Source organism: Balearica regulorum, chromosome 1 (genome assembly GCF_011004875.1).
Source record: "Balearica regulorum gibbericeps isolate bBalReg1 chromosome 1, bBalReg1.pri, whole genome shotgun sequence".
Classification (NCBI taxonomy): domain Eukaryota; kingdom Metazoa; phylum Chordata; class Aves; order Gruiformes; family Gruidae; genus Balearica; species Balearica regulorum.
In genome coordinates, this window is record NC_046184.1 from 761705 (window position 1) to 774435 (window position 12731).

The 12731-nt window shown below is 61.2% G+C and overlaps 1 protein-coding gene across 8 annotated transcripts in view; it reads left to right on the top strand.

The window, feature by feature from the left end:
• Positions 1-12731, top strand: part of SBF1 (SET binding factor 1) — an 82338-nt gene that overhangs the window by 55543 nt on the left and 14064 nt on the right. For all 8 annotated transcript variants that reach the window (XM_075745886.1, XM_075746044.1, XM_075746126.1 and 5 more), the window contains exons 8-23: positions 1195-1303; positions 2133-2246; positions 3007-3084; positions 3642-3755; positions 6295-6423; positions 6639-6737; positions 7207-7411; positions 7688-7800; positions 8282-8431; positions 8552-8620; positions 9154-9312; positions 9494-9753; positions 10016-10188; positions 10410-10483; positions 10586-10781; positions 11239-11369. In XM_075745886.1, the coding sequence (XP_075602001.1) occupies positions 1195-1303; positions 2133-2246; positions 3007-3084; positions 3642-3755; positions 6295-6423; positions 6639-6737; positions 7207-7411; positions 7688-7800; positions 8282-8431; positions 8552-8620; positions 9154-9312; positions 9494-9753; positions 10016-10188; positions 10410-10483; positions 10586-10781; positions 11239-11369 (2173 nt within the window). The remainder of the gene's footprint in view (positions 1-1194; positions 1304-2132; positions 2247-3006; positions 3085-3641; positions 3756-6294; positions 6424-6638; positions 6738-7206; positions 7412-7687; positions 7801-8281; positions 8432-8551; positions 8621-9153; positions 9313-9493; positions 9754-10015; positions 10189-10409; positions 10484-10585; positions 10782-11238; positions 11370-12731) is intronic.

Below are 12731 nucleotides of genomic sequence, written 5' to 3' on the forward strand. Positions count from 1 at the left end.
ACCCTTTGGGGGAAGAAAGGTTTCCTGATACGCAGTCCAAACCTGCCCTAGTCCTAGCTGGCGCGGCCGTGTTTGGCACTGCTGGCGAAGGGGCAGGCAGGTGAACGCCCACAGCCCTTGGCTGTGCTGAACACCCCTTTCCCGAAGTGTGCGCAGCAGTGTAATTCCGGAGTGTGTCCACAGCGAAGGGGTGTGACCGTTCCACCCCTGCCTCCCTCCTCCCTAGGGCAAAGCCAGGCCTCTGGCACTGGAAGCAGGGAGCGAGGCGTTGCCAGCAGTGTCTGTAGCTCCAGGAGCTGCTGGCCTGCGTTATTCCTAGCCGTGGCGACCCTTGACAGAGGGAAACAAGCCCGTCAGGCCATGGGACGTGGTCTGGCAGTGCCCGTCGTGCGCGTGGGAGAGGCCGGAGGTGCTTATCTCTCCTGAATCCGTCCCTGTTCCCTCCTCTCAGCCGTGTTGCAGCCTGTGCAGAGCACAGAGCCCCGGTGTACCGCTTCCGCTGGCAGCCCTCCGTCCCAGCCCCGGGCACCAAGCCTCTCTGGACGGGGAGGCTGGGCGCTGGGAGGCTTCCAGAGAGCCGCGGTGCAAATTCTGCCCTCCCTGGAAAGGGGCACGCGCATACAGGGCTTTTGTTAAGGGGCCGGTGGTGGTGGCCAGGCCGCCGCGGTGACTCCTGCGGACGGCTGGCACCCCACTCGCCCCAGCCCGGGAGCCGTGGGTGCTGTTGACCCACGGGGCCCGGCCAGGGAGGGGGATGCCGGCTCGTGGACCGGCCGCCACCGGGGCTGTTTGCACATCTCCCAAGTAGGACAGCTGAGATAGACAGGCTATTGTTGCTGCCCGCTCCTGTCGCACTGTTTCCACGCTGGCCTGCCATACCCCCGGGCTGCAGAAAGGCTATTTGTATTCCAAAGAAAGCTTTCTTTTGGAGTTAAATTGCTCTGCTGGAAACCTTTCCCTCGGTCAGACTTAGATTATAACTTCAGCGCCAGAGAACGATGATGGTCAGCGTCCACTTGGAAATGTTGTGCAGCTGTAGGGCACGTACTGATAATGCCAGGAGAAAGCCTGCCTCCCTGGGGACGCAGTCACCCCCAGAACCTCTGGAGGGGGACCACCAGCTGGTGTCGAGGATGGTGCTTGGGTAGAGAGCAGGACTCGACCGGCTGCAGTGATGCTCTTTTTCGGTTGCAGTTTCACGTACGTGCCCATCTTGCCTGCACAGCTCCTTGAGGTACTGAGCACACCCACACCCTTCATAATCGGAGTCCACTCCATCTTCCAGTCGGAGACACAGGAGCTGGTGAGACGCTGTGTACCCCGGCCCTTGTGCGGGAGCAGGGGCGGTCCAAGGAAGAAGCAAGGGTCGTGCCAACAGGCTCAGATAGCAGCAAACGTCGTCCTGCGAGTGCCCGGGGCAGCAGGCTGAGCGTGCTGGCTCGCACAGGCTCTGCTTGTTCAGGCCGGCCAGCCCGGGCCGCAATCCAGACGTGCCGCACAAGCCAAGCAGGGCTGGCCGGGCCGCGCGTCGTCGGGGCTTAGGGCTGCGGAGCCGGTGCAGGAACAGCTGGGGTTAACCGAGGATTTGATTTTGAAACTCGGCTGGCGGCGTTGGTCCAAGAGGCTGTGTTGGCACTTCAGACTTCAGATCAGAAACTGAATTAAATCAAAGCATAATGAGTCTGATCTAAACCAAAACAAGCTTTTGTGCAGCCGTCTGAACAAACTGCAGCATGCCGCTTTGGTTAAGCAGAATGGCCTCTGTGTGGGGCCAGGGTCAGCGTTTGTGCTCGCCCAGGCTGATGAGGTGCCCAGGGGTCGGATGCCACAGAGTCCCATCGGGTCCCTGCTGAGCAGAGCCGTGTCCCTCTCCTGCCAGGTTCTCCTTGCCCTCCTGTCTTCTTGCAGGAGTTTTGGGATCCCTCTATAGCTTGGGTTTGGTGAGAGTGGATAAGAGAAAGTAACTACTGAGGGCTAGAGTGCTCGCAGATGATGGAGAGGAGACAGACAGGGTTCCCAAGCCCTCCTCCCCTGAGTTGGGCTTACCCCCTCGCTAGTCCCCGTCACCCAGCGGGAGGTGGTGGGGTGGGTCAGAGCCTGGCCTCGTCTCATGCCTGTCCTGCCGCTTCCAGCTGGACGTTGTTATCGCAGACCTGGACGGCGGGACGGTGAATGTCCCTGAGTGTGTACATATCTCCCTGCTCCCCGAACCGCTGCTCCAGCAGACCCGGGAAGCCCTCTCCATGGTAAGTGCCGCAGCCTTTTCCCTGTCTGCGGGGTGCGAGCGCCTCGGGAACGGCACGCATTTCCAAGGGCAGCTGGGAACGGAGCGGCGGGGGCTCCTCTGAGAGCAGAGGTCCCTGTCTTGGGGTCCTGCTGACCATGTCACGAGAGCAGAGGTCCGCATCTCGAGGTCCTGCTGACCATGGCACAGGAGATCTTTCCTGATCCTGATGGCCTCTGGTGCGTGGCAGTGCCAGAGGGGGATTCTTCTGCCAAAGGTTTCTGGGAATCGTGCGGCTGGCTCCCAGCCTGTGGGCAGGAAGCAGCTGTGGCCCTGAAGCTTTTCTGGCTGCTCGCGTGTTCCCAGAGACGGCTGGCCGTGCGAGAGTGTGCCTAGGACAGCCGCGCCAAATGAATGCTGCAGCCTCAGCTTCTGCTCCTCGACTGCGGCTGGGGGGCTGGTTCTGTCGCAGCCCCGCCGTGCTGAGCCCCCAGCGCAGAGCTGGAGCTCCCCCTTCCCCACTGCCCTCAGCCCACCAAGCTGCCCCTGGGGTCTGGGCAGCGGGGCTTCACGAGGAAGGGTCAGGGCTTGAGAATTCCCTTGCATGGCAGAGTATTTTCTGATACCTGCTGGTTCCAGCCCTGTAGGTTTCCTTCCAAGCCCCTCAGACCTTTTCTGTGGGTGCTGTGGGGTCTCTGGGGAATGCTTGGCTTTTTCTGGCCGTGACGGTAGGGACGCCCCTGGGCCAGGGCCTGAGCGTGCTTTGTGCCTTGTCTGTGCAGGTCTTGGACCCAGAGCTGGAGGTGGCAGATCTCGCATTCCCCCCTTCAACGATTTCTGCCTCTTCTCTCAAAATGCAGGTGAGTGGAGCGGGGAGGAAGGGGGACCCCGGCAGTGAGGCTGCCATCCCTGCTGGACACCCCGTTTCTTGGCGTAGACAGCACGATTTCAGGCCTCTCTCTGTCTCGGTGTTGCTGAGGTTAAGGGACACAGCACAGTAGTGCCGGGACACCGAGGCCGCAGGTCCAAGCCACGGCCTGGAAGCCAGCAACACCGTTTCGGTAGCTGGCCCCTGGACAGGGGCTGCTGGGTTTACTGCCGTGCTGGAGCAGGGGCTGGAGGCAGACACCGAACGTTTGGGCGCTTCAGCAAACCCCGGGGCTGTGGGAGCTCCCTTTTCCTCCACGTGCAGCGTTGGGGATGCTGTGAGGGGAGACAGAACAGTGAATCCAGCCTGCCGCGTCCCTTTTCCCTGGAATCTCTGCTGGGATTCCCACCCTGCTCAGCTGATGCTGACCCTGACACGTGGTTTGCTCCCCTCGCCTCTGCGCTGGGTGTAAACTCCTGCCCCCGCGAGCTGGCTCGCCTGCACCGTGCCTGACCACGCCGTGACCACGCTGTCCTCCCCTCTTTGCAGGATAAGGAGATCCGGGCCGTCTTCCTCCGCTTGTTTGCACAGCTGCTTCAGGGCTATCGCTGGTGTCTGCACATCATCCGCATCCATCCCGAGCCGGTCATCCGATTCCATAAGGTGAGGACCCGGCATGGGCACATGCGTGCAGGGGCTGGCAGGCACCTCTGGCATGCTGGGTCTGCCAGCCTGGCTCTGGTCTGAGCAGCGGAGGCAGCTCCTGGCGGGGAACACAGAGTGTTGGGAAGGGAGGAGGCTCCCTCCGGGGCCCGGCCGGTGAGGGAGGGCAGGGAACGGTCCTGCAGTGACCCTGCTCCCTCAGCTCTACGGTCCCCTGTCTGCATGGCAGGATTATTTTTTCAAACCGTCCTGTGGAATAACTCTTCCCCAGGTGGGCTGGGCAGAGGTTGGGGTGAGTTCATCTGTGAAGAGGTTTGCATAAATACAGCTGCTTCTAGAAGGCGGGTCTGTGTTTCCAGCAAGTGACCTCCCCTACATCACCCACCTGCGTCCCTTGTTTGTCCTTCACCGTCCGAGGTCTCGCGGGTCAGGCAGCGCTCCCCTGGTTTTGCCCATGCGCGGTCAGACGCCCTGCAGCTGGGGTCCCGCGTGCCTGGTGCGGAGCAGCCGTTGAGGCTCACAGAGAGTGTCCCTCACGTCCTGGCTGGGAGCTGGGGATTTTCATAGAATCATAGAATGGTTTGGGTTGGAAGGGACCTCAAAGATCATCTAGTTCCATCCCCCTGCCATGGGCAGGGACACCCTCCACTAGACCACATTGCCCAAAGCCTCATCCAACCTGGCCTTAAACACTTCCAGGGATGGGGCCTCCACAACTCCCTCTCTGGGCAACCTGTTCCAGTGCCTCACCACTCTAACAGTAAAGAATTTCTTTCTAACATCTAATCTAAATCGACCCTCCTTCAGCTTGAACCCATTCCCCCTTGTCCTGTCACTACACTCCCTGATAAACAGCCCCTCACCATCTTTCCTGTAGGCCCCTTCAGGTACTGGTAGGCCGCAATTAGATCTCCCTGGAGCCGCCTTTTCTCCAGGCTGAACAACCCCAACTCTCTCAGCCTGTCCTCATAGCAGAGGTGCTCCAGCCCTTCGATCAGCTTCGTGGCCTCCTCTGGACTTGCTCCAACAGCTCAATTTTCTTACGATCTGGGAGAGGAACCGGGCAGGGCCTGCCTTTCCCAGCACTGCTGGGGCGTTTCCGGGGCGTTAGCTGTACCAGAAGGGCTGGCAGGGCAGGGAAAAGCTTGAAGTGTTTGTGCATCCGTGGAGGAGACCTAACGCGGGAGAAGGCAGCAGATGGGGAGCGAGAGCAGAGGGACTCGAGCGTTGCAGCTTGGCGTGGCCGCGTCACACGGCCTGCAGCCCTCCCCACTGCAGGCTTGAGGCTGCCAAGGACAGGCAGGCAGGAGCCTTACTGCTGCCTGCACCTGCTGCCTGCACCTGCCTGCTCTGCCCAGTCTGCTCTGAGGTCAAGGGGCAACACCTTGTACCTGTAGAAGCGTGAGCACGCACGTGCCGGGCATGTCCTGGGCTCGTGCGTCACCAGTGCTGCTCTGCGCTGTAAAACGTGCTCTGGTCCCTGACATTTAAAGTAGGCAGCACGTTCGTAAGGGTTTTGAACTAGTTTTTTTTATGGTCAATAAAAGGTTATTCCCAACAAAGATGCAGTAGTTCCATAAAATCATAAACACACACAAAAATGTAAGAAAACGCCCTTTCATAAACCTGCTATAAAATGAATGAAGCATAATGAACTTCCATTTCATAAAACCATCGCACACAGTAACCATACGCAGTCCAAAATAGCCTGAATTTCACTCACTCGGCTGCTGTGGTCACAGCAACATCCGTGCCTCTCGCACAGGGGGTTTAGGCCCACGGGCCGCGCTGGTGCACGTTCTGGTGCAGTGCCCGTGGCCCCAGCACCAAGCCCTGCACCAGGAAAGGGGCCGGTCCAGCTCCTCCGCAGAGCGGCGAGGGGAGCGAGTGTAGGTGGCGTTGCTGGGGCTGTGGGCGAGGGTCCGTGCCGTGGCACCCTTGTCCCGTCCCACTCAGTGAGTCAGCGTGCAGCGAGCGGGCGAGGGTGTTTGGAGCAGCAAAAGCTGTTCCCCGCCGGCTGCTCCTGAAGGGACGTGGTGGGCTGCAGCCGGCGGTTCTCGGGTGGGACGAGATCCCACGCTCATCTGCCGAGGGGAGAGTCCTAAGGGCCTTCTGCAGGCAGGGGAAACCTGGTGCTTCGGGCTCGCTTTGCGGCGCCGGCAAGAGGCTCCTTCAGAGCCACGTTTGGGGAGGAGGTGGGGGGCACAGGCTCCTCCTCATAGCTGCCAGAAGGAGCCTGCGGCCACTGTGCCCCCCCGTCCGCTTCCCCGGGGTGCACGCCGGGGCCGATGCTGCTGCTCTTCACTTGCCGCTGAGTGTGTCCTGCTGCAGACGTGTCTGCCGCAGGCCAGAGACGCAGGTTTCTCTGCAAACCCAGTCCCTGTGCCCGCGTGGGGCGGGGAAGGAGATGGCGTGGTCCCGCTGCCGCACAGGAGCCTGTCCTTCGCTGTGGTGACGGTGTCACCTGCGCTGCCGCGTCAGCCCGAGTGACTGGTGCCCGGACAGCGCTGCTGACGGTGCGCGCTCCCCCCTCTTCCAGGCAGCCTTCCTTGGGCAGAGGGGGCTGACGGAGGACGACTTCCTCACCAAGGTGCTGGAGGGCATGGCCTTCGCTGGCTTCGTGACCGAGCGGGGAGCCCCGTACCGCTCGATCGACCTGTTTGACGAGGTAGGTGGCAGTTTGGGAGCAGCACCCCCCTGCCTGGCAGTCCCGTGTGTCCTTGCTCCGCTCAGCTCTCCCTTCCCCTTGAGGGACTGAGCTGGGGATCTGCCGTGACACTGCGGCTGCGGTGTTGCACCCGGGGACAGGGATGGGGTATGGGGAGGGTGGCTGGCTCATGCCCAGCACACAGCCGCTCCGCTCACCCGTTTTTCTTCTCCCAGCTTGTGGCGTATGAAGTGAAGCGGATGCGCGCAGAAGAGGGGAACAAGCAGAAAATACTGCGGCACATCAAGGAGCTGGCGGAGAAACTTTACAAAAATGTGAGTCCCAGAGGCCCAAGCGCAGGAGGGGGAACCTGGTCGGAGTAGGGACGGGGCAGGGAGAGCCTGGGTCGGACCCCGGCCGGTCTGTCCTCCCTCCCTCTGTAAGGTCCTGCTGGAACTGGTGCTTGTGGGGTGTGATCCTGAACGGTGCTGTACTCACTGCTGCGCTCAGGGCCAAAGCGAGCTGTCCTCGTGGCCCCTGGGAGCAGAGCACACCAGCGTGGCTGCCCAGACGGCCTGCCCTTGGGGCTGCGGGGTTCTGGGGGTGGAGATACCAGCTGGGAGAGCGTTTGGCCTCAGAGCAGTAGAGGTTATAGAATCAGGGAACGCTTTGGGTTGGAAGGGACCGTAGAGATCATCTAGTTGCAGCCCCAGGTTGCAGAAGGATGCCTCGCAGCGGCTCCTGCCCTGGGAGAGGACCCGTGATGTCCGCATGCCTGAAAAGAAACTGTCTTTGCTGTGCCAGGAGAACCCGTACCCCGCGGTGACCATGCACAAGGTGCAGAAGCCCACGGAAGGCTGTCACCTGCGCCTCCACCAGAAGCCTTTTCCCCGTCTGGATGAGGGGACAGTGCAGTGGATCATCGACCAGGCCACGGCCAAGCTGCAGACGGCTCCTCCTGCTGTGAAGGCAGAGAAGAAATGCATGGTGCCATCGGGACCCCCCATTGGTACGTGTGCACCGAGGGCCTTTCCCCGCGGTCAGAAACCCTGCTCGGGAGCAGCTTTACCGTGGTGTTCCCGGCTCCTTTTCACACTACGGCGTGTCTGAGGGTCCTGCGTGAGCAAAACGTGCCTTGGAGAAGCAGCAGCACTGTCCCCGTAGAGCTGCTGCTTAGAGCTCCCTGGGGTCTGTCAGCCACGCGGAGCAGGGCAGGGGGCACCCGTCTCTCCCCACGCAGGGGGAAAGTCCTGCCCCGATGGAACTAAGGCGATTCTCTCCCCAGCTGCCATCATGGAGCGCAACGGCAATGCCCTGGCCAACAGCGCCCGTCGCCTGGAGGTGGTCCGGAACTGCATCTCCTACGTCTTTGAGAACAAGATGTTAGAAGCCAAAAAGGTGAGGGGGGCTCCTGAGGAGCTGGTGGTTGAGGGGAGGAGGGGGGGTGCTCACCTCTCCTCTGCGGCGGGCCGGAGGGGACATTCCCTGCCCGTGTCCAGATCTCTGCTGACCAGCGCCGTTCCCGAATGTTGCCGTGTTCCCCCCTCAGCGCTGTCCCTCCTGGTTGTGCCCCTGGCCACACCAGCTGAGCACTACTTCTGCATCTCCCGGTGCCCCTCGGGCTCTGTCCCGTGGAGCTGACCGGGCTGGGACCTGCCGGGCCGTGCTCCGGCTGGCCAGACGTGGGGTTTTGCTCTGGTTTGCCTCCACGTCTGAGTGCGGACGAGCTGTCTGGAAACACCCTGGGGTCAGTCGGCACAGCCAGAATGCGAAGCCCCTCCTGCACCTCCTCGTCGTGGGCTGCCCTTGCGCTCAGTGTCTGACCGGAGCTCCCCTGGGCCCCGTCTTCCTACTCCATGACTTCTTCTTCCCTCTGCAGTTATTCCCTGCTGTGCTGCGTGCCATGAAGGGCCGAGCTGCCAGGCACTGCCTGACCCAGGAGCTGAACCTGCACGTGCAGCAGAACCGGGCAGTGCTGGATCACCAGCAGTTTGATTTTGTAATCCGCATGATGAACTGCTGTTTGCAGGTAGGGGAGGGCTGGGGAGAGCCTGTCTGTTAGGAAGGGGTTTGTCTCCCCTTGCGAGAGACAGCGTGGGTCTGGGGGTCTTGCAGCGAATCCTCTTGTGACCTCCGCTCCCTTCCCCAGGACTGCACTGCCATGGACGAGCACGGGATCGCAGCCGCTCTCCTACCGCTGGTCACCGCTTTCTGCCGAGTGAGTCTCTGCAGGGTCCTGCCCCCCTGTATGGCCCTCGCCGACTCGGAACTCCTTGGAGGCTGCAGAGGCTGCGGGACCGAGAGCCAGGCCGAGGGCACGTTGTCCCCTCGGTGCTTCTCAGAGTAGAGGGTCCTGCCCAGCAGCTTCCAGCCGCTCGCAGGCTTGGCCAGGCTGGCTGCACCAGTCCATGGGCCCAAGGCTCCCAAGACAGCTGGAGCACCCGCCGGAAGGGTGCTCAGAAATGGGGCTGCTCTGAAGTGCCAGCTTGATCTATTGGTCGAGCTGGGCTGAGAGGAGATTCTGCCTCCCAGAGCGCATCTGTAGCGCGAGGCCCCGCGGGGCTCTGGGTGGGTGCTGGGCAACTCTGAGTGTGCAGGGAATGCGTGGAGGAGCAAGTGTCCCTCCTGCCTGCCCAAGGGTGGTACGCTGCCTTTCCCAGCAACAGGCGAGAGCAAGGATTACCGGGAGAGGAGAGCTTGGCACAAAGGCAGTGTTTGTACAAAACTCTCTTCCACCTTCTGCTTCCCCAGAAACTGAGCCCGGGCATCACACAGTTCGCCTACAGCTGCGTGCAGGAGCATGTGGTGTGGACCAACATCCAGTTCTGGGAGGCCATGTTCTACTGCGATGTGCAGAACCACATCCGAGCCTTGTACCTGGACAACAACGAGGAGAACCACACGGATGAGGTGAGGTGGTGCCAGCGGTGCCGGCGTCCCTGGAAAGCAGCTGCACAGGAGCAGCTCTCCCCAAAGGTCCAGGGGCCGATGAAGTTGCTGAGCCAGCCTGGTTCTGGGAGATTCCTGCGGGTGAAGGCTGGCAGGTCTCCTGTCCGTGTGGACGACTGACATCTCCTTCCAACTCCTTCAGGAGAGCACGGAGGGGCCACAGGAAGCCAAGTCTGCCCTGGAGATAGCATCGGAGCAGCTGAGGCTCTGGCCCACCATGAGCCGGGAGAAACAGCAGGAGCTGATCCAGAAGGAGGAGAGCACTGTTTTCAGCCAGGCCATCCACTACGCCAACCGCATGAGCTACCTGCTGCTGCCTCTCGACACCAGCAAGAACCGCCTGCTCCGCAGCTCTGGGCTGGGGGACGTGGAGAGCGTCAGCAACAGCTTTGTCACCAACAGGTAAGCAGGGCCGGAAAGCTTGGCAGGGCCGTGCTGCAGGGACACCGAGCAGCCCGAACCGGGGACGGGAGCTCCTCGGTGCACTGCCTGGGGTATCTGGGCTGTTCGGCTGCTGTCAGGATTATTGGGTGTTTCCTATCAAGAGTGGAAGCTCTCCTGGGTTCATATCAAGAGTGGACACTCCCTTGGGCTCTGCCTGGCACGGGTTACAGCAGAGGACAGGGATGTTCGGGGTTAACTCTTCCCTACTCCTGCATGGCAGCATCGCTGGCAGCGTGGCTGAGAGCTATGACACAGAAAGTGGATTTGAGGATGCTGAGAGCTCAGATGTGGCCAACTACGTGGTGCGATTCATCAACCGCTTCGTGGACAAAGTCTGCACGGAGAGCGGAGTCACCAACGAGCACCTCAAGGGGCTGCACGTCATGATCCCTGGTAACGCGCGTCGCAGCAGTGCTGGGGAACAGGCGGCTGTGTGATCTCACTGGGGATCCTTCCAGATGAACTTGGGGGTCTGCTCAAGAGGAGGGTCTGAAAGAAGCAGTGGGAAGGCCAAGAGAAGGGGCCCACAGCGCGACGGGGCGGGTTGGCAGCCCGTAGGGTGGCATGTAGGACAGGGCTTTGCTCGTGGTCTCTAACTTCACGTCCGTCCACAGATATTGTGCAGATGCACATAGAGACACTGGACGCCGTGCACAGGGAGAGCAGGAGGCTTCCTCCCATCCAGAAGGTATGGGCCTCGTCCACTGCACAGGAGGAAGGTTCCCGTGCTGCACGGGGGTCCCCTTCCACGGTCTGCGTGGGTCTGAACTTGTGTTGTACGTCCCCATAGCCAAAGCTGCTGCGCCCCAACCTGTTGGTGGGTGAGGAGTGTGTGATGGAGGGGCTTCGCGTGTACCTCATGCCTGACGGACGGGAAGAAGCTGCTGGAGGGTATATTGGTGGTCCACCTCTCCTCCCCGCAGAAGGAGCCATCTTCCTTACCACTTACCGCATCATCTTCAAAGGCACTCCCACGGACCCTCTGGGTAAGGGGCCTGCGTGCACCGCGTCCCCTGTCTTCTGGGGTCGGTAGTGCCTGGGGAGGAGCTGGTAGCTCTCCGGGAGCCGTGGCTGCAGCTCACCTTGCCGCAGGAGCGGGTGGTGAGGGTCTCGAGCGGCTGCCTGAGGCGAGTGACCAGCCAGCACCGGGCCTTGCTGGGGGCTGCTGCAACCACCACAAGCTTGATGGTTGCTCCCAGTACTGTGGAGGAGGTGGTTGCTCTTGCTGTCCACCTTTGGTAGATGATAAATTACTCATGCCCATCGTAGGCGTCATCTCCAAGTCGCCACAGGCTGGCCGTTGTATGTCTAGCCTGTTTCTGGCCGCTTTGTCCTATGGGGCTCTCTGCAGTGATGGCCACCGAGGGTGGTCCAGAGTGGCCCGGCCGTGTGCTGGGCTGAGGCGGTGGGCTGCGGCTAACCTGTTGTCTTGCTTGTGCCCAGTGGGGGAGCAGGTGGTGATCCGATCCTTCCCCATCGCCTCGCTGACCAAAGAGAAGAAGCTAGCCAATGTCCAGGGCCAGGCGGAGCATTTGATCCAGGAGTGCTGGCAGCTGCGCTCGTGCACATTCCAGGTGAGACCTCCCGGGGCTGTGGGCTGCTCCTCTGCTTTGCGCTGTCTCAGCTGAGGAGCACATGGCTGGTGGGACCCAGTGGGTACGTGGCTATGGCTGGCACCATCCCATGGAAGGAGGCACTTAGTGCCTGGGCTGACGTGGTTTGGGGCAGTTTTCCTGAGGGGACCAAAGGCAACCTCTGTAGTGCTTGAGGGGATGGATGGAGCCAGAGACCCCTTGCAGAGGAAGGAGTAGACTGTGGTCCATAGAACCCCAGTCTGGTGGGGGTGGGCAGGGACCCCTGGAGATCATCTCATCCAACCCCCTGCCAGAGCAGGATCACCCAGAGCAGGTCGCACAGGATGGCGTCCAGGCGGGTTTGGAATCTCTCCAGAGAAGGAGACTCCACAACCTCTCTGGGCAGCCTGTCCCAGGGCTCGGTCACCCGCAGAGGGAAGAAGTTTTTCCTCATGTTGAGGTGGAACTTCCCGTGTTCCAGTTTGTGCCCGTTGCCCCTTGTCCTGTTGCTGGGCACCACTGAGAAGAGTCTGGCCCCATCCTGCTGACCCCCACCCTTTAGATATTGATAAGCGTTGATGAGATCCCCTCTCAGCCTTCTCTTCTCCAGACTAAGCAGCCCCAGGTCTCTCAGCCTTTCCTCATAGCAGAGATGCTCCAGTCCCCTCCTCATCCTCGCAGCCCTCGGCTGGACTCTCCCCAGTAGTTCCCTGTCTGTCTGGAACTGGGGAGCCCAGCCCTGGACACAGAACTCCAGATGTGGCCTCAGCAGGGCAGGGCAGAGGGGGAGGAGAACGTCCCTCGACCTGCTGGCCACGCTGCTCTTAATGCACCCCAGGACACCATTGGCCTTCTCGGCCACGAGGGCACGCTGCTGGTCATGGAGAGCTTGTTGTCTTTAGTTTGTTCATAAACTGCTTCGAAAAATGAAAAATGTTACTTTTTAAATTAGAATCACACAATCCCAGAGTGGTTTGGGTGGGCAGGGACCTCCCAGCCCACCCAGTGCCACCCCTGCCATGGGCAGGGACACCCTCCACTAGCCCAGGTTGCCCAAAGCCCCATCCAACCTGGCCTTGAACACTGCCAGGGAGCCAGGGGCAGCCAGAGCTTCTCTGGGCACCCGCTGCCAGGGCCTCAGCACCCTCACAGGGAAGGATTTCTGCCTCCCATCCCATCTCCATCTGCCCTCCTGCAGCTTCAGGCCATTCCCCTTGGCCCGTCACTCCCTGCCCTTGTCACCAGCCCCTCTCCAGCTTTCCTGGAGCCCCTGCAGGGACTGGAAGGGGCTCTAAGGTCTCCCTGGAGCCTTCTCTTCTCCAGGCTGAACCAGCCCAACTCTCTCAGCCTGTCTCCAGAGCA